Source organism: Thamnophis sirtalis, unplaced genomic scaffold (genome assembly GCF_051295495.1).
Source record: "Thamnophis sirtalis isolate CommonGarterSnake01/CBP01778 unplaced genomic scaffold, rThaSir2_p1.2 scaffold_4, whole genome shotgun sequence".
NCBI lineage: Eukaryota > Metazoa > Chordata > Lepidosauria > Squamata > Natricidae > Thamnophis > Thamnophis sirtalis.
This window is the reverse complement of record NW_028261384.1, coordinates 13,336,838-13,362,172: the sequence shown is the minus strand read 5'-3', so window position 1 is coordinate 13,362,172 and position 25,335 is coordinate 13,336,838. Positions and strand designations below refer to the sequence as shown.

The 25,335-nt window shown below is 41.1% G+C and overlaps 1 protein-coding gene across 3 annotated transcripts in view; it reads left to right on the top strand.

Moving 5' to 3' along the window:
* The first annotated feature begins 1,179 nt into the window (after positions 1-1,179).
* Positions 1,180-25,335, top strand: part of PTPRN2 (protein tyrosine phosphatase receptor type N2) — a 722,783-nt gene continuing 698,627 nt past the window's right edge. Inside the window, exon 1 of one of the 3 annotated variants that reach the window (XR_015696316.1) lies at positions 1,180-1,410. Coding sequence is in view for 2 of the 3 variants with exons in the window: in XM_087712495.1 (XP_087568621.1) it covers positions 1,275-1,410 (136 nt within the window). In the remaining variant the exon portion in view is untranslated. The remainder of the gene's footprint in view (positions 1,411-25,335) is intronic. The other 2 variants (XM_087712495.1, XM_087712494.1) reach the window with 2 other exon arrangements.

The following is a 25,335-nucleotide window of genomic DNA, read 5'->3' as shown; positions in this document are numbered from 1 at the left end:
AGGTGCCCTGTGGTGAGACGGGTAAAGGGCTAATACTATCCGGCTTTAATCCCATCATCCTGGAGCTGAGGGGGATCTTTGCTATGTAGAATAGACTGAATCAGGCATTTTAATGGCCCATTGACAAAGGTGGGGGCTATTAAGAGTGAGTTAGTTTCCTACCTAAAAACATGTTTCTCCATTTCTGATCCAGGGAAATATAATATTCTACCTTTTCAATATTCCCCAGGGCATTTCATTTTTCTAGGAGAAGGGTGAGTTTTAATGTCCTTACATGGCTCACTGGTGCTCTAAGCACTGACAAAACTTGGTGCCCTCCTACTTTGTACCTACTATAAAAATCTTCATTGTTTTTTTTCTTTCTTTCTCAACTTTGTGGTTTGGGGCCTACGCACACCCCTCTGCATTTCCAGCTCCACAGCTTGACCTCTTCTGACCAGGCGCTGCGGGCATCCTCCCGGTCGCATCTTCCTACTTCCAGGTTGCACTTGCTGGCTTGCTGCGAGCAGGAGGAACTAAGGAGGTTCCGAGTCTGGTTCTCTGCAGAGTCTCACACGTGGGGTAGAGAAGCGCTACACGCGCTTCTGATGTCCGGCTTTCCAAACGTGTTTTTTCTGAAACAAAATGGTGCTTCTTCCCCCAAGTGAATTTACGGTAGTCCCAGCCAAGGCACTCCGCCTTTTGCTTACACTCAGGGGCATGCGGCACAATTTTGAGGGTGCGGAAGGGCGTGGAGACGGATCCAAGGCTTGGGTGGGGTGAGGATGGGAGGGGAGGCACCAAGAAGCGAGAGCGGGGCCGTGGGCTCCCCAATCGAAGGCCCCGGGCTGCCAAGTCAAGGCACGGTCGAAAGTGCCGGAGCCCTGCGCTTCCATTTTGGTCGAGGGGCTTCTCGGCACCCGCGCCTCGAATTGGAGCGGCTCAGAATTCGGGGGAGGGAAGCGGGCAGCTGGGGCGGGGTCGGGGGGCTCGCGCCCTTCTCCCGCCTCGGAAAGGAACGCCTCGGCCAGCCGCGGGACGACGGGAGCATCCTCGTCGCCGGCCGTTCGGGGCGAGGGAGTGGAGGAGGCGCCTGCGGGGGGAAGGAAAGAGGGAGGGGCTGAGGCGGGCGAGGGACGGCGCTGGTCGCTGTCCTGGGTCTTGGAGACGCCGGAGCCGGGTGGCGTTGCCAGCCTTGCCCAGGGCCAGCCGAGCAGCGGCGCGCATGGACTGAGTGGTGCGCCGGGGTTCGGGGCCAGTACCAGGCAGCCGCGGGCACTTGCCATGGGCCACGCATGACCATGGGGTCGCTCGGCTCCCGCTTGCTTGGCCGCCTGCTGCAGCAGCTGCTTCTCCTCCTCGTCGTCGCCTGGCACCGACCCCTCTTGCCTACTGGAGCCGGAGCCGCGGCTGCGGCCGAGGCCAAATTCGGTGAGTGGCGAGCTCCGGCCGCGGCGGGAGGGCGGGCGAGTGGGTGAGAAGGGGAGACGCGGCGCGCGCGGCAGCAAACCGGGCAGGTGGAGCTTCGGCCACCGCAGGAAAAGCCGGAGAGGGCGGGGAAGGGACGTTGACAGGTGAGCTCAGGCCGCCTGCCCAGCCCCGGCGGGAAAGTAGTGCCGGAGGGGACGGGAAGGGACCCCGCTACCTTGGACATCCGAAGACAGCGCCTGCGTCGGGGAGAGGAAGGGAGCCCGGACAATCTGCTCTTCGTTCGCGCGCTGGAGCTTCTCCGCAGGCCCATGACATCTTTCCTGCCATCGACCTGGCCTGGAAGCGCCCCTTCTCTCCCCCTCGCCTTTCGCCACGAATGTCTTATTCCTCCCTTTGATAATTAACCCGCCCCCTCCCCAGTTCTTCCAGAGGTCCACAATGCATGTCCACTTTGCTTCTTATAATCAGAATCCTATTTAATCTCCCCCACGCACCTCCTCTATTCACAATTGGTTCCCTACCTGTTCTTACCTGCTTGTAGCTCCTGATGAAACCCAACCTGTTTCTGATGTTGCCCATCTCAGATTCCAAGCAGCCCCCTTCTGTATTACCCAGTTCTCACACCTGCTAGATGAAATAAGGGTTCTTAATTATGCACACATTGGTTCCTTAAAGTCCACCAGGGTCATCATAAAGCATGTTCTGGCTTGACATTGTCATTATACTTGCAAAAAAGGCCTAAACCTGCTGCTTTAAGAATAAGGGTCTCTTGGTGGCTTTGAAGATTAAAAAGTCACCTTCATGAAATATAATTCACACAAACAGACTCATTTGGATACTAGTTTGCTATTACAGTCACTAATTTTAAATGCCATACTGGTTTCAAGAGATGCATCTATATCTAAAGGCTTTACTGCACTTCTATCAGGTGATATAAATAATTTCAGAATGCTAAAGATACCTACTGATTCCATTCCCTTATACATGATCCTTACTAAATGATTATTCACTAAACCCTCCTCCCATTGCTTCTTTCATGCATCTCCCATTGCTTTGTCCATTCAGAACTTTTTCTCCTGAATTAAATCTGGCATGAAATCTGTCTGATATACTCAACTCAAAGACAAATTATAGATTATAGAAAATAAAATCATATTACCCTGTGGAATCATTTGAGCCGCTCATTATTCCCTCTGGAGAGTCAGCATGTTGACTGGTGATTATTCTATTTTTTTTTAACCAAACCAAGTAATGTCACTTCTATAACTTTATTATCCTTATAATGAGATAGCAATAGCAATAGCAATAGCAGTAGACTTATATACCGCTTCATAGGCCTTTCAGGCCTCTCTAAGCGGTTTACAGAGAGTCAGCATATTGCCCCCAACAATCTGGGTCCTCATTTTACCCACCTCGGAAGGATGGAAGGCTGAGTCAACCCTGAGCCGGTGAGATTTGAACCGCTGACCTGCTGATCTAGCAGTAGCCTGCAGTGCTGCATTTAACCACTGCGCCACCTTGAAAACTTTATACTTGTATATATTCCATTCATGGATCTTTCTTTCCGTTCGTTTTACTTTTCATGTGGAGTTCAGACTTTCCAGTCAAATAATTCCTGACGCTCATATTCATGAATTGTGATGTGCTGTAATTTAATGTTGTTTTGGCTTCTACAAGTTCATAAATAGCTGCAGTAATTTGTATATTATGGATATAACTTAATATTATGTGAGCTTGGCTACAGTGGCTTATGAAACCAAATAGTTCATAACTTGGTGGAGTTCTCACAAGTTCTCCCTTCCAACTGAAATCTTATTTAACATTCTAGCCACATGTTGAGATCTTTAATGATCCCTGTTTGTGCTACTCTAAGAAATCTTTCAAAATTAGATTTATTAGAGAGTAATCACTAAATAATCTCCCTAAATTAAGAAAAAATTCAAATGTATCGGAATATTCAGCAAACATATTTTTCAATAGTTCTTAATGCTAACTCTTAATCTTTTAAAAGCCCGTCTCGTTCATTCAACTCTTTGATTCTCATAGTATTTGAGTTCTAGGAACTAGATGTTTTCGAACTGTAATCCTAGATTTTAAGTGCAGTCTTAACATTAATCTAACAAATCAAGTTCATCTAATTTATAAAACAATATACTGTATCTTGAAGATTCCACAGGAAGATCTTGTTAAAAGAGCATCTTTGTGTGTGTGTTTGTGTAGGAATGTATGCGTATGAAGGGAGGAGTGTGTGTGTTTGGGAATGAAGTGCCCCAAAAGTTAAGAGGACAAGCAATTTGGTTAAATGATTCCTATATTTGTAGGTTGTTCATCCACGACACTCAACATATCCCATGTTTCTACTTTTATTGTCTTTAAAATAACCCTACAAAAGAGCATATCTTTCTATATATGTGCATATATTTATGTATTTATATGTGCGTGTGAAAGATAGGATATAGTTATTGTAACCTTTAATTCAAGAGCAAAAGTCAGTGATCTGACCTCCTATTTTCTCCCACAACAGCTTTGTAAGGTAGATAGGGGTGTGAGAGAGATGATTGGCCCTGAATTCTTCAGTGGTTGACAGGAAACCTGAAACTCAGTCTTCCAATCATAGTCTAAGAATTTAACCCCTACACAGGTTTTCATGATTGGATTCACACATTCTTAACCATGTATCACATTGTATAAGGCACAATTGCTTGAGTTCATAGAACAAGTAGAAACTATGATTTGCAAGTTCTGATGGTTTTATTCACATAACCCAATAAAAGGATATGCGGTGGCTCAGTGGCTAAGACACTGAGCTTGTCGATCGGCAGTTCGGCGGTTCCAATCCCTAGCACCTTGTAATGGAGTGAGCTCCCGTTACTTGTCCCAGCTTCTGCCAACCTAACAGTTCGAAAGCACGTAAAAATGCAAGTAGAAAAATAAGAACCACTTTGGTGGGAAGGTTCCATGCAACTTCGGCATTTAGTCATGCCGGCCACATGATTATAGAGACATTTTCGGACAGCACTGGTTCTTCGGCTTTGAAACAGATGAACACCTCCCCCTAGAGTCGGGAATGGCAAGCACATATGTGCGAGGGGGACCTTTATCTTTTAACTCAATAAAATCAAACAATCCCCATTAAGCATATAGTGCAATGTAATGCATGGAGCTAGCCTAAAACTGCCCATAGTAAGCAGATAACTGATTTTCATGAATGAATCTTGTCATTTCCATTTAAAAAAAAACCACATGCCTAAAAAAGACTGACAAAAGTCTATTAAATCCAAATATCATATATCATGTAACAAACATTTGATTCATAGTTACTGTTGTAATTGTTTACTCCAGTATATTGGGGGGAAAAAACCATTCCTTTTTATGAAGAAATTGGAAAACCTGCAGTTTCATAACAACCTTTATAAGCTAAGCTCATTTTTTTAATATGAAAGAGCAAGTTAATTCAGCTTTTGTCCTTGAATTGCTTTACAAGACTATCAGGAACAGATAAATGGATTGGTATTTATACATTGTTGTTCAAAGCATGCTGAAATAATTCATTTTAAAGTTTGTTTTCTAGGCCAAAAAAGATACACTAATTGGAATTAAGCTAGGATTATTTATAGGACACATTTCAAACTACAGTTTAAAAGAATTAAGGAGGACATTTTACAAAAAGAATGGACAGACAATTTATGGAAGATCTAGAGCAGTGTTTCTCAACCTTGGTGACTTTAAGTCCTGTGGACTCCAACTCCCAGAATTCCCCAGCCAGTGTAACTACACTGGCTGGGGAATTCTGGGAGTTGAAGTCCACAGGACTTAAAGTCACCAAGGTTAAGAAACACTGATCTAGAGCATGGCTTCATGCACAGGTTATCTTTCTTAGATCATATGAAAGTGTGCATAATACATTTGGATATTTTTTGATGGTATATTTTAATTGATTGAAACATCTTGGGGTATTTTTATTTATCTTACGCTGCTATTGAATACGGATTGAAGATACATGAGATATATGAATATAGTTTTTCCTGTTTAGTTTTATAAAACTGTGCACCTAAACTGATTTGCAACCCATTTTCCCTTGAGTTAACAAAAACATCAACCTCAGTTTCAACTATAAAAATCAGCCTATTTTTTTTTTATTTAATTGGGAGATTAAAATTCCAGGAAAAAATAAAGACAACAAGCATTTGTCCTATTGTGTAGAAATAATGTTTGTGATTCACTTTTACAAAATTATTTTCTGTAACAATTCTGTGTAATAAAATTTGGCAATGAGAAAATCGCCATATCTGAGGGATTTTTTTTAGCGTATATTTAGCAATGGTTTAAGCAACATCATTTAAAAGCAATCAAACTACTAGAAAAAAACATAAAGGAAATTTTAGAAGGAAAAAACTGGCGGACTAAAGACTGGAGGAATGGAAAGATTTGAGAACACTAGATAGATCATGGGACTCAAATCACACAGGTTTCTCCAAGGAAAGTATTGGGAATGAAAGTATAAAACAGGTGATAAACTGTCTAATCTCCAAAATTGGGAGAGCACAAGAAAGCTTTTGAGAAGAATGTAGCATTTCTCAAAATTAGCATAATTAACATACTGTATCAAAGAGGAAATTACACTTCAATACTTAAAAAAAGTCACAGGCATGTAAGATTTAGGGCAGGAAGAAGCAATACTACTCCATAAATATGATGATGTTACCCATTGTAAGAGCCGAGGTGGCGCAGTGGTTAAATGCAGCACTGCAGGCTACTGCTAGATCAGCAGTTCAGCGGTTCAAATCTCACCGGCTCAGGGTTGACTCAGCCTTCCATCCTTCTGAGGTGGGTAAAATGAGGACCCAGATTGTTGGGGGCAATATGCTGATTCTCTGTAAACCGCTTAGAGAGGGCTGAAAGCCCTATGAAGCGGTATATAAGTCTACTGCTATTGCTATTGCTATTCAGTCATGTCCAAACTCTTGGCAATTCTATGAATAGGCCAAATCTCTCCATCCAGGCTGGAAATAGCAAAGGACTGGCCCATGGTGCCTTTGCTAGTGAAAATAGGATACACCCCCCTCCAACGTGAGGCCCCCATGCCCCATTTTGGCTGGCAGGATGCTGCAGGAGGCATCTATCCCATCTCCCCCACCCGAATGGCCAGTGGAGGACAACTACAATGCTGATCTGGCCCTTGAAGAAATCCAGTATGACACCCCTCTTGCACTGCTTCTATGCCTGAGGAAATCAAATACCATATTTTTCGGAGTACAAGATGCACCAGAGTATAAGACGCAGCAAGGTTTTGAAGAGGAAAATTTTGTAAAAAAAGTTTTACACTCTGCAAACCTCCCAGAAACGGCCTGGTTTTTTTTCTCCAAAAAAAGGGCATGAGGAGGCTTGCAGAGTGCTCCTGGGGGGTGGGGGTGAGGGCAAAAGTGAGCAAAAAAGGTCCATTTCATGTCAAAAAATGGGCATGGATAGCCTTTAGGAAGCTTATAGAGTGTTGCTGGGGGGGAGGAATGGGCTGTTTTTCGTTCATTTCTGCCCTCCCCAGCCCCCAGGAGATCTGTGAAAGCCTTCTAAAAGCTATGCACAATCATTTTGATGAAGGGGGCAGGGTTTTGGGAGGCAAAAAATGCTGCATTCAGTGTATAAGATGCACCCAGGTTTTCAGCCTCTTTTTTGAGGGAAAAAGGTGCATCTTATACTCCAAAAAATACAGTAATAAAAAGTGCAGCTATTTAAGGAACTAGATTCTGAAGAGTTTTTGAACAGCAAGGATGGAAGAGTTGAAAAGTGATGAGGTGGGATAATGTGTGTTCAGGGATCAAGAAAATGGATTTCTAGTAGATTGATTTTGGAATGGAGTTCTGAGGTAAAATGTTTAAGATATTGACAACAAAATTATTATATAGCTAAAAGGTGTTTTTAAATATTTTTTGCAATAAATGTTGTATTTTATTCACAATATTAACTGCAAAAAAAATAAAAGAACAAATACAAGAACAAAGCAAAACTAAATACGAAATTAAAAAAAGAAAAAATGTGTATGGGGAAAAAAACAAGATAAAGAAAAAAACTCACATGTGGACTGTCTCCTCTAGTGGAATACTAGGTAAATATATATTATTGAAATAAATATATTTATTTCAAACATTGTGAAACAGGCCCACAATTCATGATCTACAGTTCTGTTTACCCAACCAAATATATTAGAACAGTGTTTCTCAACCTTGGTGACTTTAAGTCCTGTGGACTTCAACTCCCAGAATCCCCATAGCTGTCTGGGGGATTCTGCGACTTGAAGTCCACAGGACCTAAAGTCACCAAGGTTGAGAAACACTGTATTAGATATACACTGTGTGTGTGTGTGTGTGTGTGTGTGTGTGTGTGTGTGTGTGTGTTTGTGTGTATAAAACATGGTTAACAGATAAAGCCACAGCAAGATTAGATTTTAAAGCCCTCTGTTAACAATCTATTATTGTATGTCATTTGCTGAAATTATACAACAGCTTCAAATACACCATAAACCGCCACAATCATTATCTTTGACCCTTCTAGGATCAAATATTCTTGATTGATTCTTAACAATAGAGCTTTTCCTTAAAAATTTAATTTTAACTTTGATCTTTCCCAACAATTGGATCACATTCCCCAAAATCACAAGTCTTTGTTGTAAATATCTCTGCAGCATTTGTTGTTAAAAAAAAACAGCAACAGTTTTCCAGCTGGATATAATAAGTTTGTGCTTTTGAATATATTGAACAAGAGTGATGCTTGATGAACAACAGAGGAAGATAACCAAGAAGATAAACAATTGAAAGGAAAAATGGATATATTTTCAAATGTTGGAGAAATAACTGGAGAGAGTGAATGAAATCGAAGAAAAATGAGATGACAATAAGATATGGCCAATGTGGTAAAGACAGTGATGATGAGATTGGATGAAATTGTTCAATTTTAGTTATCCGGGTGTTATCAGATGCGTTGATTTTCTGCTCCCATAATTTCCTGCCAGATCTATTTCTGTGTGGTATAGTTGAGGTTCAATTCACCTGGAGCATTCTAGCTTTCGAAAGAAGACTATAAAGAGAAAAGATTGAGAAATTTCACCATCTACAATAGTTATTCAAGAGGTAGAAGAAGAACATCTGATCTTGCAGATAGGAGATGATCAGGATTTTAAACCCTTCTCATGGGTACATTATGTTTTAGTAATAAATGAATTCTATAATCAAGATTTAATATAATCCATTATGTTTTAATTATGTGATAATATTTGTCTTCCGTAAGGACATAAAAATATCCTGCTAGGGCAAGATGGCTGTACTGCCAGGAAAAAAAAGTTAATTTAATCCCAAATTTCAAGTAGCAGAATTTCATTTCTCAAAAAATTAGGCTAGATTCCACTCTCAGGAAGGAATTTGATATAAGATATGAGTCTCACAGTCTCAAATATTTAGTTTGGATTGCTTCCTGTCACATAACTCATTTTAGTATCTGATCTGCATGCTGTATGACATGTGGATAATGACTTTGCTCAGAATGTGTTTATTTCAGCAGGACTACAGTCATTGCCATTATGATTGATAAAATGCAGAACTAAGCTTGGAAATTTATGGCAGGCATAATATTGGCAAGGATGCTGTTTTACTGTTGATACCAGGTCTCTGAGGCTTGGAAAGATATGGTCAAATATTTAAAACCCTTGATTTGATAAGCATGAAAGTTGAATTTTCCAAGAGTGGCAGTGACTGAAACCAGAAGAATAGGCTCCATATAGATTTTGGCCATAATTAAATAAGAGGTATTCTTAAAGAAGGCAACTATTTTAGTTTTGCTGCTAATGGATGACTAGCATGCTCGCCACTGCAGAAATACACAAGAGCATGAAGCTCTTAATTCAAGCCCACTTGCATTAGGGAGAGGATTGCAGCACTGTCCTCTTAAAAAAGAACAAAAAATAGGAAGCTGTTGCTTAAAATAAGAGATTGGTGCTCTTAGGAGCATGGGGCTACAAGATAATATGGGAATAAATCCACCTGTGTATGGTCTGCCATTTGCACAGTGGCAGATAGGATAGCACTCCAGAGGGTCGACGTCATTGCCCAGAGGATCACTGGTTGCCCCCTCCACTCCTTGGAAAAACTTTATAGTTCCCACTGCCTTAAGAAAGTTCAAAACATTCTTAAAGATGCATCTCATCCTGGGGCACTTTTTTTTTTTTGAACTATTACCATCTGGCAGGATAATAAAAACAAGGACAAATAGGCTGAAAAACAGCTTCTATCCCAGGGCAGTAACTATATTGAATTCTGTGGTATAGTGCAATATTAATGCAATATTGGGTTTTAAATTTCAATTATATAACATGTGAAGGATGTGTATTCGGGTTTTTATTGTTATAGTTATAATGTACACTAAAGATGGCATTTAATTTTGTTGTATGATGTGCAATGACAATAAACTAAGCTAAAAGTAAAACTAAACTGAACTAAACTAAAACTAAACTTTGTTTTGTTTAGTTCTGAGTGAGCTTGGCTTGAGCTGAAAGAAAGCAACTTTAGCATTGATATTTGGTAGGTAAAACCTAGATATTTATGCCGAAGACCGGTTGTGGAGACAGAATAGAATAGAATAACAGAGTTGGAAGGGACCTTGGAGGTCTTCTAATCCAAATCTTCTTAGGCAGGAAACCCCATACCATTTCAGATAAATCGGTATCCAACCTCTTCTTAAAAACTTCCAGTGTTGGAGAATTCACAACTTCTGGAGGCAAGTTGTTCCACTGATTTATTGTTCTCACTGTTAGGAAATTTCCACCAATTGTTTCTTGTCCTACCCTCAGGTGCTTTGGAGAATAGCTTGACTCCCTCTTCTTTGTGGCAGCACCTGAGATATTGGAAGACTGCTATGTCACCCCTAGTCCTTCTTTTCATCGAACTAGACATACCCAATTCCAGCAACCGTTCTTTATATGTTTTAGATGATTCAATATAGTGCAAAAAAAAAATATCTTATCCTTCCCATAACATCTTAAGCCTCTCTTTCTCTACAATATTTTTCCATCTATGTTGTGAGCAGAAAGATTTAACAACATCCTGGTACAAGAGTGACTATCCTTGTGCACTCTTTGCAGTAGAAAGAGGCTTCTGTGTTCTTTTGTGTTGTCCTACAGCAATGCAAGTTGCCCTAATAACACCTTTCTGCTTCTGTGGTTCCACCAACCCTGACAATGAGAACATCACCCTCTTTTTAGGTTACTGAATATTTCTGGAAGAGTTGACAAATTTGTTGGAATGGTTTGCTCTTGTCTTCTTCTCAGTGCTGAGAGGGAATGAGTGATCCTAATTCACCCATCTGGCTTCATGCTTAAAACAGGACTAGAAGGCATAGCCTCCCAGTTTTTAATCCTGTACTTTTAATCACTAGATCAAATATGTATCTGTGGTATATTTAATATAACTGTATCTGGACAGCAGTTTCACAACTGAAGAACAAAAGTACTGATGTTTAATTTGATGAGCACCTTGCTTAGGAAAGTATGTTTAATTTGACAAGCACCTTGCTTAGGAAAGTATTCATATTTTTAAATTATATTCAGATTTTTAAAGAAAAGTTTTAAGCCCTCCTGGAAGCTTGCTTGGAATTTGCCCCTAACCCTAACCCAACAGTCTGGGTCTTCATTTTACCCACCTTGGAAGGCTGAATCAACCTTGAGCCTGGTGAGATTTGAACTATTTTGCTTATGAAAAATTCAAGAGTTTAAAAAGTTTGTTGCTTCTTGGCTTTTTAAAACTCTTTTCAAATCCAATTAATTGGGTAATATTGCTACAGAACTTCAAACCAGTACATTACTAATTGTAATGATAAAAGAAATGACACAAAGTGTCATGATGTCATGATTTCATTCTTCAGTCCTTCGTGCTTGTGTCACAAGTAATGTTACTAGATTTGAATTGTGATGTCATGACTCACATTTCATAGGTTACTATTATTATTTCTCTTGTCCCCTCCCATGGGACTGTTTGATCCCCTTTTGTTCTCACTCACTTTTGCTCTGGTATTAAGACTCATGTTAAAAAGATAGCAAAGAAAGAAAAGTGTTCTCTTCTCAAAATTATACTTTATTTTCCTCTCCCAAGACCCCTTCCCCTGCTCCAGTAAATTGAGACATTTGCAAAGAAGCTTCAGGTTCATTGAGAAGAATTAATAGATTTGTAGACGTGGAGATTCTAGAAAGAGAAGAGAAGAGCAACAAAGATGATTAGGGGACTGCAGGCTAAAACATATGAGGAACGGTTGCAGGAACTGGATATGTCTAGTTTAAGAGAAAGAAGGACTAGGGGAGACATGATAGCAGTGTTCCAATATCTCAGGGGTTGCCACAAAGAAGAGGGAGTCAAACTATTCTCCAAGGCACCTCAGGGTAGAACAAGAAGCAATGGGTGGAAACTAATCAAGGAGAGACGCAACTTAGAACTGAGGAGAAATTTCCTGGCAGTTAGAACAACTTGCCTCCAGAAGTTGTGAATGCCCCAACACTGCAAGTCTCTAAGGAGATGTTGGATAGCCATTTGTCTGAAATGAAATGGGGTTTCCTGCTTAGGCAGAGGGTTGGATTAGAAGACCTCCAAGGTCCCTTCCAACTCTGCTATTGTATGGTATTGTATTGTTGTGAATTTCTCTCAGTGGTGGGATCTTGCCAGTTTAGCAACCGGTTCATTGATCGTATGCTTTGCATGCCCTGCATGCACCTGTGTCTGACATGTGCTCTGTGCATGTTACCAGTTTTAACAAAACTTAACTTCCACATTATTTCTGGGTAGTAGCACAGCTGAGGTGCGGCAATCCACTCTGCTGTATGAATCAGCTGAGAGGATATAGGTAAGTAAAGCGCAGGGGTGAATGCGTGGGCCAACCAGCAAACAAGTTCTCTCCCCAGCTGATCGTCGGAGCTATCAATTCGTCCGAACCGGCTGAATCCCACCCCTGTTTCTTCTCCTGTAAAGCAAGAACATTTCTAGCTGTATTTGAAATCTAGTTTGTCTATGAATGAAGTAATTGTGTTAGATTGGTGCTAATGCAGTGGTGGGTTTCAAATTTTTTTAGAACCTCTTCTGTAGGTGTGGCTTGTTTTGTGGGAGTGGCTTGCTCGCTTGCTGGGAAGCTCTGGGAAGCCACGAAAGTGACTGGGCAGCACCGAGAACCTTCCTGCCTCTGCTGGACTTCGCGGTCTTCTCCGTGCTTCCTGATGAGCGAGCGAGCGAGGGAGGATCAGGATGCCTGATCCTTCCTTGCTCACTCGCTCGCCAGGAAGCTCTGGGAAGCCGCAAAAGCAACTGGGGAGCGCCGAGAACCTTCCTGTCTGCTAGACTTCGCATTCTTCTCTTCACGCTCCTCGCGACTGCAATAGACATCCAAAAGCGGCGGGGACTGTTGGGCTGGAAACCCAAACCTCATTACCCCCAAAAGCTGCTACTGGACATCTATTGCAGCTGTGAGGAGTGCGCGGAGAAGGGCGCAAAATCCAGTGGAGGCAGGAAGGTTCTGGGCGCTCTGGGAAGCTGTGAAAGCAACTGGGGAGTGCTGAAAACCTTCCTGCCTCTGCTAGACTTTGCGCTCTTTTCCGCCCGCTCCTCGTGACTGCAATAGATGTCCAGAAGCAGCTTTTGTGGCTAATGGGGTTCGGGCTTTCAGCCCAAAAGTCCCTGCCACTTCTGGACGTCTATTGCAGTTGTGAGGAGCGCGTGAAGAAGAGCGCAAAGTCCAGCGGAGGCAGGAAGGTTCTCGGCACTCCCCAGTTGCTTTCGCAGTTTCCCAGAGTGCCCAGAACCTTCCTGCCTCCACTGGATTTTGCCCCTGTGCTTTGCTGGCGGCCACGCCTCCTAGGCAAATTTGGGGATGTCCTAGGAAGCCGGCCATGCTGCACAAGCTACTGCCCATGAGCGGCGATGGAACGGGCGAGGGGGGGTGGGGCAGGCGCTCTGTGAGGAACGGGTTATAACTGGTATGGTAGATTTGTGGAACCTCTTCTACCGAACCAGTTAAACCAGCAGGAACCCACCCCTGTTCTAATGGATTGCCTAACATCGCAGGATGATTCTTTAATTGATAATTCTTGATATTTCATCAACATTTTTGTAAGTCAACATTTCCAGAACTTCTGAATATTAAAATCTATTATTGCTGTTTTTTCAATATAACAAATTTACTAATTTAGATAAGAATAGTAAGAATTTGTTTTAATTCCTGTTACAGTTTATTTATTTAGTATTTGGTTGCATAGAAAAATAGTGATTGGATTGACCTCTGACAACTTCCAATATCTAATAATAATACTAGTGTGATACGCTTAACAATACTGAACATCTAAACAACAACATTGTTTCAAGAATAGAATAACGTGCTTATTGATGTTATGGGTTCTCCATCTTGAGATTTTTAACAAAAGACTAGACAACCACTCTTATGGATGGTTTAATAGGTTTACAGATGACTGGATCAGGTGGTCTTTGCAGTTCATTTCAACTCTACAATTCTATGATTTCATGGCTATGAGTCTCAAGTATGTCCCTGTAAACTCAATATGGAAAGCAAGAGGGATTGGTTGAACACTGGAAAAGGCAGAATGTATTTTGGACGCTTGTATGTGGACTTCTTTTAGGTTGAAACAAGTTATAAATCTGATGATTCATAACTGCAAGGCTGATCTGCATGAATATGAAGAATATAATTCATCAGAGAAGCTTTATTAGATACCAGCCTGTTCAAAACTTCCTGTGTTTTCACACATTTTAAGAAGCAAAGCAAGCCATAGTAGAATCCTAAAAATATTAGTAACATACCAGTGGTGGGTTGCAATTTATTTTACTACGGGTTCGGTCATGCACTTGCTCGCGCAATTCTTCTGTGCATGCGCAGAAGCGTTTGGGTGGGCGGGCAGAGCATCCTGCCGCCACCACTACTGGTTCGCCCAATCCGGGGTGAACTGGCAGGAACCCATCTCTGTAACATACATCCATAATTTTGAAAAATAATATCTTATTTTCACCTGATGGAGGAAGGAGAAATGCACAGAGAAAACATAGAAAAAACCATTGCCTATCACAGCAGTGATTTCAAAATGATGTATGATTCCCAAAATCAAAAGCAAGCATCTACAACAGAAACAATAAATCTAGGTAACCAATTGTTTCAGATTTAATGCTTTAATGTAATGCTCACTATTATAAGTATATTATGTGAGGGGGTTCAAAATCACTCAGACTGTTTTAATACTTAAGGAAGGACTAGAACTGATGATCTCCCAGATTCTAGTCCAGTATCTTAACCACTGAATCAAATTATTTTTAATTATATAATTTATTTATTTTAAAAAAATATGCTTGTCCAAATTACACGGGGTGCCTCCAGGTGATGTATTTGCAATCAACTTCATTGAATTCCATTTATCTTACATTTAGTTTTTCTATTTCTGTTTTTCGAGATAACCCCAAACCTACCCAGATAAATCAAAGTGGTCTCAATGCAGATAGAAACTTAAAGTCACCAAGGCTTCATAAACTTTGCTAATAGCATTAGTTTTAGTGTAACCTAAATACCTGACTTAAATCGGCTCATAAAGCTGTGCTTCATTGCTTTGAACTTCCCAGAGCTCACATCTAAGCTGTTTGAGGTGTAGGGAGAAAAAGCTTCATAATTGGACATCAGGAGGATGATTAAACTTTCCTCCCAACTGGAAGTCTTTTATGTAGCCAAAGGAAAATAATGTTTTTCAGTTTTATACCATATTGCTGTAATGGCGAACCTATGGCACATGTGCCATAAGTGGCATGCAGCGCCCTCTCTGGGGGCAGACAAGCAGTCACCCCATCTTATTTCCGCATTTGCGCGTGCCTTCCGCCAGCCAACTAGTCTTCATGTCTCATGGCGTGCATGCATGGGGGGAGGGGCGCATCATATGCATGGGAGCCACACGCACATTGTCTTTTGTGGGTTCAGGCACATGGCTTTGGGCAATTGGTCTGGAAAAGGTTAGCTATCACTGCCACAGTGGCTGACTGTATTTTTATATAGGGATAGTGAACATAACGGTTTTTCTTTCATCTGCGCACATCCGTGCACGACCAGCACGCCCTCCCATTTTTGGCGTTATTTTTTCACCCTCCCAGGCTCCAGAGCCTGGAGAGGGCGAAAATAGCCTCCCCCGCCACCCGGAGGCCCTCCGGAGGTTTCAGGAGCTTCCCTGAAGCTCTGGAGTGCGAAAAACTGACCCTATGGGCAAACTGGAAGTTTGGGAATGACTTCCGGTTTGTTCATAGGGCTGGTTTTAGCCCTCTGGAGCTTTCAGGGGCCTCCAGGAAGTTTCTCCAAAGGCTCCAGAGCGCAAAAAATGACCCTACGAGCAAACCAGAAGTCACTTTCTGGTTGCTTGTAGGGCCGGTTTTTGTCCTCCGGAGCTTCAGGGGCCTTCAGGCGTGACTTCTGGTTTGTCTGTAGAGCCGTTTTTCATCCTCTGGAGCCTTCAGGGAAGCCTCCTGAAGGCTCCTGAATGCTCCGGAGGATTAAAATTGGTCCTATGAGCAAACCGGAAGTCTGCTCCTGAACTTCCGGTTTGCCCATAGGGCCGGTTTTCTGCGCTAATGGCCTCAAAAGAAGGCTGAAGTCAGCTGGCCTCACGTGCCCTGACAAATGACTCCACATGCCGCCTGTGGCACGGGTGCCATAGGTTCACCATCACGGCTGTAGGGCATTCCAAAGTTATTTGTATCTGTTTAGCATAAACCCTATAAACATCATCTTTCACGTTTTTAAAAACATTTCAAACATTCCGTTGCTAATTTTTTTCCTCCTGTTTGTTCCTATTTTAAAGGTGATACAATATTTTTGTATGTATTTATGTTTGTAATATTTATATAACCAACATTTCCCTTGCTAGGATATGTTCTCTCCCCCTTCACTCTTCTTTTACAAATAAACGCCTATCAGTCAGAGGTGGGTTCGTACTGGTTCAGCCTGGTTCGGCCAAACCAGTATTGGTTTGGTGGCCTGGGTTGCTGAAACCGGCAGCGACCCAGGCCTGCCAGGTCCCCCAAACTGGTTCTGCAGTTGGTGCCACCATCTTGTTTTTAAGTTCTGCACATGCGCAGGAAATGAGATGGTACGAAAGAGATGGAAATGAGAGGGGAGGGAGGGAGTAATGGAGGAAGAAAGGAAATATTCTAATACATTATTATTAATATGTTTATTATGAAGATACATTCAAATATTAAGAACTGAACACTTTTCTTTTCTCTCTCTCTTTTTTTCTACTATATTGTTCTTCTGATTTCCACATTCTTAAAATAACCCTAAATTATTTAAATGGGATCATTTATAATCAAGTTAACGAATCTGAGCTAAAGCTTTTGTCACAGAATACAGTCAGTTTTGAACAAGACTTCTAGAGGTCCTTTAGATGTGATTCATAAAATGTGTGAGAGAGAGGGAGAGAGAGAGAAAAAAAAGGAAGGAAGAAAGTGAGAGAGAGAGAGGAAAGAAGGAAAGAGAAAGAAAAAAAGAAAAAGGAAGGGTGAGAGAAACAGAGAGAAAAGAGAGGAAGTAAGGACCGCTAACCCTGACACTAGTCATAGCTTCCGAAGACGTTTTGAAACCATACAGCAATCTAGGGCTGGAAGAGATCTCAGAGGTCATCTAGTCCAACTCCCTGCCCCAGCAGGAAACCTTATATCATCTGTATTATTTGGGTGCCTCGAATAGAGAGGAAAATTGCCAGAAAGTAGAAGGAGTTTACTAGGTCAAGGCTGTCATGCAGAGGAAGGCAGAAATAGTCCTTGACTTATGATCAAAATTGAACCCAATATTTTGGTTGCTAAGCAAGAGTGTTGTTAAGTGAGTTTCACTACATCAGTCATGTGCAAGCTAGGGAATAACATCCGAAGGCATGTGTAATGTTCTAATGTACAGAAGTTATGGTTAAATGTGTGGCAGAAAGTAGACTCTGGGTGTGTATTTCCAAATGCAGTAAGGTTGAATGTGTATAGTGTTAGAAGAGGTGTGTGTGTTTGTATGTGTGTGTGTATCTTTTTGTGTGCCTATAAACACTCTATATTATGTAATATGTATGTACACATATAGCATATATACATAGGATTAAATAGTATATTTTGGATGTTTAGTAGTAAATAAATAGACAGAGAAATTGTATTTCATTGAGGACTTTGAGGCGAGGAGAGGCCAGGCAAGGCGCCCCTTGACGTGAGTGACATCAAGTTGGCCTTGCCCACCCAGTCACATGACCAACCAGCTACACCCACCCAGTCACATGACTAACTAGTTACATAACCATGAAGCCACACCTATTGTCACATGGTCAACAAGCCACACCCATCAAACAAGACATGCCCACAGAACAGGTAGTAAAAATTTTTTGAAACCCACCCCTGCTTTCAGTCCCACATAGAGAGAATAAATTTAGCAGTAGAGAATTAAAGTCAGTGGACTTTGCAAATATTGCAATGTTTCCATTTTGAATTCCACATACAATTATTATAGATAATGATGGAGAGAAAGGAACTTTTTAAAAAAGTCCTTATTTCTTTTGTAAAGAACAAATATTTGCTAATGTTTTATTAAGTTAATGTAATTCACAAACAAAAAAAATTAATCTTAAAACAGCAGAAGTCTGCATTTTTAAGTTCATACATTCTCATTAGCCTTGAATTTAATCATTTGGTATGTCTGAGAATATGTAACCTTGCACAGTTTAATTATACTTCAGAAGATATAATTGTAGTTACGGTTAATATAAAATGTCCAGGTATAAAGAAGTGGTCAAAATCCAGCAATTGGCAACTAGCAATAGCAGTCAGCAGTTAGACTTATATATCGCTTCATAGGGCTTTCAGCCCTCTCTAAGCGGTTTACAGAGTCACCATATCGCCCCCACAGTCTGGGTCCTCATTTCACCCACCTCGGAAGGATGGAAAGCTGAGTCAACCTTGAGCCAGTGAGATTAGAACCGCTGAACTGCAGATAGCAGTCAGCTGAAGTGGCCTGCAGTAGTGCACCCTAACCATTGCGCCACCTCGGCTCTTACAGACATGTATTTATGACAGTTGCATCCAGGGTCATGTGGTCATCATTGGTGACCTTCCCACCTGGCTCTGACAAGCAAAATCAAAGCTGGATTCACTTAATGACCATGTGATTCTCTTAACAACTATGGCAAAAGTTGTAATATTAGGTGTGATTTACTTAACAAACATCTTGTTTGGCAATGGAAATGCTAGTCTCAATTGTCATAAACTGAGGACTCCCTGTATTCTAGTTCCTTGTATGTACTTCAAAATGCAACCAATCACTTTCTTATCCTAAAACCGTAATGACGAACCTATGGCATGCATTCCCAAAGTGGCACGCGAAGCCATGTTGCACGGCACTCACGGCTTTTCCCATTCCTCTTCTGGGTTTCTGGTGCGCATGCGATGATAAGCTGGCCTGTGTGCGGAAGTACCGAAAACTGGAAGAGCTGATCTTCTGTTTTCCAGTGTTAACATGCATGCCACTCAGCTGATCAGCATTTGCGCCTGTGCAGCAGTAATTGAAAAACTTGCTGGCTGGCGCACATGTGCATGCCGGAAACCAGAAGTTAATTTTCCGGCACGCCCATGCCCCCTGGGCAGCTCCTCTTCCTGGTTGAGACCCAGATGAGCATGTGCGTGTATGCTAAGCATGTGCACACATGAGAAATGCTCCCTAATTGGCACTGGGTGCCGCCCGCCCATACGCGTGTTCCCTTTTCAGCACTCGGTATCGAAAAGGTTCACCATGAGATGTATACTAATTAATTTCCCTGGTTTTCTTGTACATGACATTTAGATATATTGGGGTGGAAAAGAAATTTATTTGTCCCTATAAAGGTACAGTAAATATAATTACAACACTAACAGTAATTATGCAATGATAAAGGACAAATTCTACCTAGTGTTTCCAGAATTTCTGGAGACAGAAATAGTAATTAATTTTATGACTACTAACTAGCAATATCAGTTTATTTCTAATTGTTATCCTCTCCTATTTTTATAGATGTTGCAGTATAAGAAATATGTTGTTAGAATGCATACAGATAATAATTTAAAAGCTTGGTTAATGGGTAGGAGATTTGCTTCCTCCATGAAAGCTGAATATGTAAATGTATGTACTGTGTTGCTTGGAAAGAAGATGGCAAAAAAAGTCCACACACTTTCCACTGCATGAAGTGATGTATTGATTTAATTTTCTGATTAGGAGAAGGAAGAACTTCATTATCTTAGCATAATAAGAAGGGTGGAATTGTCTATTTATTAAAAATGCTAACAATGAATTTAAAGCCCATTATTTCTCTCCATGCTGTGCTTTAAATAAAACAGGCTTTAAGACCAAAGAGAATGTTATAATAATCTTTGGTTTTGTAAATAAATGGAAAATTAACAATTATAGATTGCTTAGGGAAGATACACACGTTCATACACATAAAATCTGGTTTATAGGCTGCTTTAAAAGAAGGAGAGATAGTAAAATGTTTCTCATTAATTAAGTACACAACTATTTTCCTTATGAATAGATCCTGTTAACATTTGATTGCAGTGTACACTAATTTCCTTGTGATTTAGGAGGCCATCTAGTGTTAATAAATTATTAGTTGCACTGAATATTCACTCACAATTTTCCATCTTGCACTTGCAAACATCCTTATTCTTTATAACTGCAGTCATTGTGAATAAAACTACCGGTATATAGGTTTGAAATCATGCAAGATAGGAATAAGGCCACAGCATTTGCTAAATAAAAAAAAAATTGAGACCACAAGGAAAAAAAGATTTTTTTCTGTAAGCCTCTGATTTGTTTTAAGCATGAAAAGTTTTATTCAGAATTAATACTCAGTAATAAAGCATATTTATTTGTTAAGAATAAGAAAAAAGAAAAATATCTGCATGCAATTTTGGAATATAATGGAGCTGCACATTAATTAAACTGAGCAGATTTCCAAAGTAGTGCTTCATAAAATACCCTTGAAGTTCCTCTCCACAGCATAACCTTTTTTCTTTCTTTATTTCCTTCTCTCTCCCTTCCTTCTCCTTCTTTCTTTGTCACTCTTTCTCACTCCCTCTCTCTCTTTCTTTCTCTCCCTACCTCCTTCTCTCACTATCTCTTTCTTTCTCTCTCCTTCTCTCCCTTCCTCTCACTTTCTTTCCCTTCCCTCCTTCCTTCCTTTTTCTTCCTTCCTTTTTTCTTTCTCCTTCTCCCTTCTTCTTACTTTGCCGCTCCCTCCCTCCCCCTTCTCTCTCTCTCTCTCTCTTTCTTTCTCTCCCTTCCTCCCTCCCTCTCTCCCTCTGTCTTTTCCTTCCTTCCTTCCTTTTTCTCTCTCCATCCCTCCTTCCCTTCCAGGACCACAGGTGCCCCTGATATGAGTGATGTTGAGCAGGCCACACCCACTCTGGCCACCCCCATCCTCGAGGCAAACACAATTCTGATGCGGCCCTCAATTAAATCGAGTTTGACATTCCTGATCTAGTTCAATGTTTTCAAAATTTGGCAACTTTAAGGTGTCCGGACTTCAACTCCCAGAATTTCCTATGCTGGGAGTTGAAGTTCACACATTTTGAAGTTGCTAAGTTTGGAAAATGCTGATCCAGTCAAATCTAGATCAGTGCAGAAACCCACTGTTATAGCACCTCTGAGGTGAGCCTCTACTTAGATAAATAGTTTTTATGCTGCAAAAAGAGTTTTCCATCATTTTTAAGGATCTTGAAATATAAACAATGCTAATAGCAATAGCACTTAGACTTATAAGCCACTTCATAGTTCTTTATAGCCCACTCTAAGCAGTTTACAGTGTCAGCATATTGCCCCCAACAATCAGGGTCCCCAGCAGGGGTGGGCTCCTGCCAGTTCTAACCTCTTGTATAGAAGAGGCTCCACAAATCTACAGTGCTGTTTAGAACTGGTTCCAGCTCCCCCCCCCCCGCCCGTCCGCACATCAGCAAGATGAAGAGCGAAAGAAGGAATTCTGGGAGTTGAAGTCCACAAGTCTTAAAGCTGCCAAGTTTGAACATCCCTGGGTTTTTCTTTTCTAAAGGGTTAGGGGTGCAAGGGTCTTGTAACTTTACAGCTTTAAGACTTGTGTGCTTCAAATGCCAGAGTTTCTGAGCCAACATTTTAGTTGCTAAGCAAGAGCGGTGTTAAGTGAGTTTCACCATATTTTACTAGTTGGCCATGCCCACCCAGTCACATGGCTGGCAAGCCACTCCTACCTGGTCACATGACCGGCAAGCCCTTCCCACAAAGCAGACCACACCTACAGAAGAGATTCTAAAATATTTTGAAACCCACCACTGGTCCCCACACTGTCAACAACTTTCTTCAGTAGAGAATTAGATAGCATTCATGGCATCAACATCTTTGTAAATAGTAAATAGTGCTAAGAGGCACAACAAGAACCATAAGTCTAGTACAAGGAACTACAGCAATTCCAGCAGCTATGTTGCATCTGAAATGGATTCTCAAAATAATTCAAAATGGTATGGAACAACAATTTGTATTGTCACTCCTGCTTCTCAGCGTCATAGTGCTATATTGAAGAAAGCTGTTGACAACTGGCACGAGGCATGATAAAACCTATTACATAAATGACCTGTATTGTCACAGAGACCGCTGACAACTTGTATGGTTTGCAAACATGCCCATTCACATGTCCTGAAAATTGATGCTAACAAAACAAAAGATTTTGACAACTTATCGGTCACGGTCTGTGTTCTGTCTCAGAACAGTCCAAACAGAGAAAATAACCAGTTCAAATATCTTGGGTTGTTGCTGGAATAAAAGAAAACAGTTTCAAAAGCAGAAGTAAACAGCAAGCCACATCTGTCTTTAAATGATTAAAGTGGAGCAAGTGGAAGACAAGAAGTGTTTCAGTGAAAACTAAGCTATAGTTAGTGAAAAGTAAGCTATAGCTCTGAGTCCTTGCCTTCTAATTTTGTTAGGTGGATTTGAAAGATGGGACACTCTTAAAAGCATACCTAAATCAAATTAATGTGACTGTCCTTACTCAATTTTTTTTCATATTGAGATCAACCTGCAGTATAGGATAAAATATGCAAAGATAAGGATTAAGATTGGCTGGATAAGTATGCAAAGTGGCAGAACATTGTTTTCCTTACAGACTACTATGGAGAAAGCAGCTTACAGAGCAGAAGGCACAACAAATGGCAGCGGAGAAAACTTGAGTGAAGGAAATTAAAGATGATTTGAAAAGCCCGTGGCTCAGCCTAAATAATGAGGAAAAATAATAATCATCCACTTGGGAACAAAAAAAAAAAGGAAAACCCTCAGTAGAGATATTCATAGTTTAGTTATTTAATTGGATTGCATAGACCGATCAGATCTCACAGGTTAGGTCTCCTCCGGATTCCATCCGCCAGCCAATGTTGGCTGGCGACCCCCCGGGGGAGAGCCTTCTCTGTTGCAGCTCCAGCCCTCTGGAATGATCTCCCTGTCGAGATCCGGATCCTTACGACCCTCCCGGCTTTCTGCAAAGCCACCAAGTCCTGGCTGCTCCAGCAGGCCGGGGGGGCTGTGAAACATCCAGCCCCGCGGAAATTGTGAATGTTGCGGTTTTGTTTTTAAAGTGTTGTCTTTTCTCTTTTTTTTTCTTTTTATTTTTTTCCTTTCTTTTTTCTTTTATAGATTAAGGAATAGAGAAATGCACCATAGTGAGAAGTAGAGGAAAGGAAGAGGGAGAAGTAAGGAGGGAGGAAGAGGGGAATGTAAGGAGGATGAGAGGGGAAGGAGGGTGAGGAAGGCGAGAAAGGAAGGCAGGAGGGGAAAGGGAAGTAGGAGGGGTGATTGTTGGAGGGAGAAAGGAAAGTTGGAGGGGGAGAAGAAGGGGTGTATGAAAGTGATAGGTTGGGTTTATGAGTTGTGTTTAGGTTGGGGTTTTTCTTTTCTTCTTATTATTATTGTAAATATCCAGTATATAAGTGAATGTACAAAATTGAAAATGAAAATGAATAAAAATATTTAAATAGCATAAAGTGTTGTCTTTGTCTAGTCTTCCCCCTTCCCTTGTCTATTGTGAACCACCCGGAGTCCTTCGGGAGTGGGCGGCATACAAGACAAATAAATACAAAATACAAAAAAATACAGCCCCATTTGCTAAGGGAATAAAGAAAGTAGTTTGAGTCTAAACTGAAGAATAGTGATTTATTGATTTCTTATTCTATAGATCAGGGTGTCAAACTCAATTTCACTGAAGGCCACATCAGGGTTGTGTTTGACCTCGGGTGATTGTGGTCAGGGTGGGCATGGCCAGCTTGACGTCACTCGTGTCGAGGGCGCCTGTGGTGGCCTGAGCACTCTGCCAGCAAAAACGAGCTCCTGAGCTCTGTTTTCAGCTGTGATGGCCTCCTGCAACCCTCTGTCATCAGAAATGGAGTTTTCTGATGGCTCCGTTTTCATTGGCAGAGGCGCTGCGGCGGTGGTGAAATTCTTTTTTTTACTACTGATTCTGAGGGCGTGGCTTGGTGGGCATGGCAGAGGAAGGATACTGCAAAATCCCCATTCTCTCCCCTCTCCTGTGGGAAGGATATTGCATTCCCATCCACTCGGGGACTAGCCAAAGGTGGTATTTGCTGGTTCTTGGAACTACTCAAAATTTACGCTACCGGTTCTCCAGAACCTTTCATAGCCTGATGAATATCACCAATGCACTGTGGACTGGTCCTTTGCTATTTCCAGGGTGGCCCCATGGCCAGATCTGAGTGGCTGCGGGCTCTGTCTCTAACAGGGGCTCCTGCTAAATTCAAGACTTGAACATATAGTATAGGATGTTATGACAAACCTGAGAGAAAAATACAGATGTACTTTTCATCAACCATCCTTCACCCCATTTTTGGAAGGTTATTTAGGCAACATGTTAGCTTTGCAATTCCTTGTTTTCAAAGCCAGTTGTGTGTTTAATTTCCCAATAAGCTTTATATGAGATTTCTAAAAGCATTGGCAAGCCTTGAGTGGCATTCTCCTGTAATTGTCTTTTTTCTGTTGTATTATAATAGTCTTTTTTGTCCTGTCTTTGGTAATTACTTAATTGTTTGGGGAACTTAGCATCAAGAAGGAGATTTTCCTATTATTCACAAAAGGCATTATGGAAAAAATAAACCTGAATGTTGTAAGCTGGGATTTTTCAACATATTGGCAAGGCTTCAATAGCTCCTGAAAACAATTTTCAAAGGTTTTAGTTAGCTTTCTTAATGATGCCAGCAATCCGTAAATTGAAAGGATAAATATGCCAAAAACTGCCAACATATCATTCTACTTTGCAATAAAGGCATACATTATGTTTGTTTCCCCCATCTTGATTTTTTTATTGGCATGGGTGAATGTGGCTGTGAGCATACGTGCATGAATATTGAGATTTGATAGGGGTGATTGGCAAAGGGTTGGATTTAAAGTACAGTTAGAAAGTAATGCAGTAGTGACTCTTTAATAATATTTCTAATTCAGCCAATGTATCTCCGGTATTAACAAACGAGGCTTTGGTATTAAATGTGCTTTGATATATCCTCTTAGCAAACACTGCGGCTAGCTTGTGAATTCTAATGAGCTTAAATAAGCTTTTTCTCATTATTACTCATTATTTGATATTTCAGTTTTGCACATATGCATTGTACATGCAAATCTGCTTTAATGTAGAAATATAGTTGCTACATTATGTGAAGATTCTTTTTCATTGATGTTCCCTTTTGATGAACATTATAATGTTTTGGAAAGAGGTCACTATACAAATGACTCATACCAAAAAGAATTCATAAATAGCAGAGACCAAAAATACAATTTCTTTCATAAAAGGAGTAACTGAAAGAAAATGTTATTAGTGAGGATAGAGTTCCAAAACCT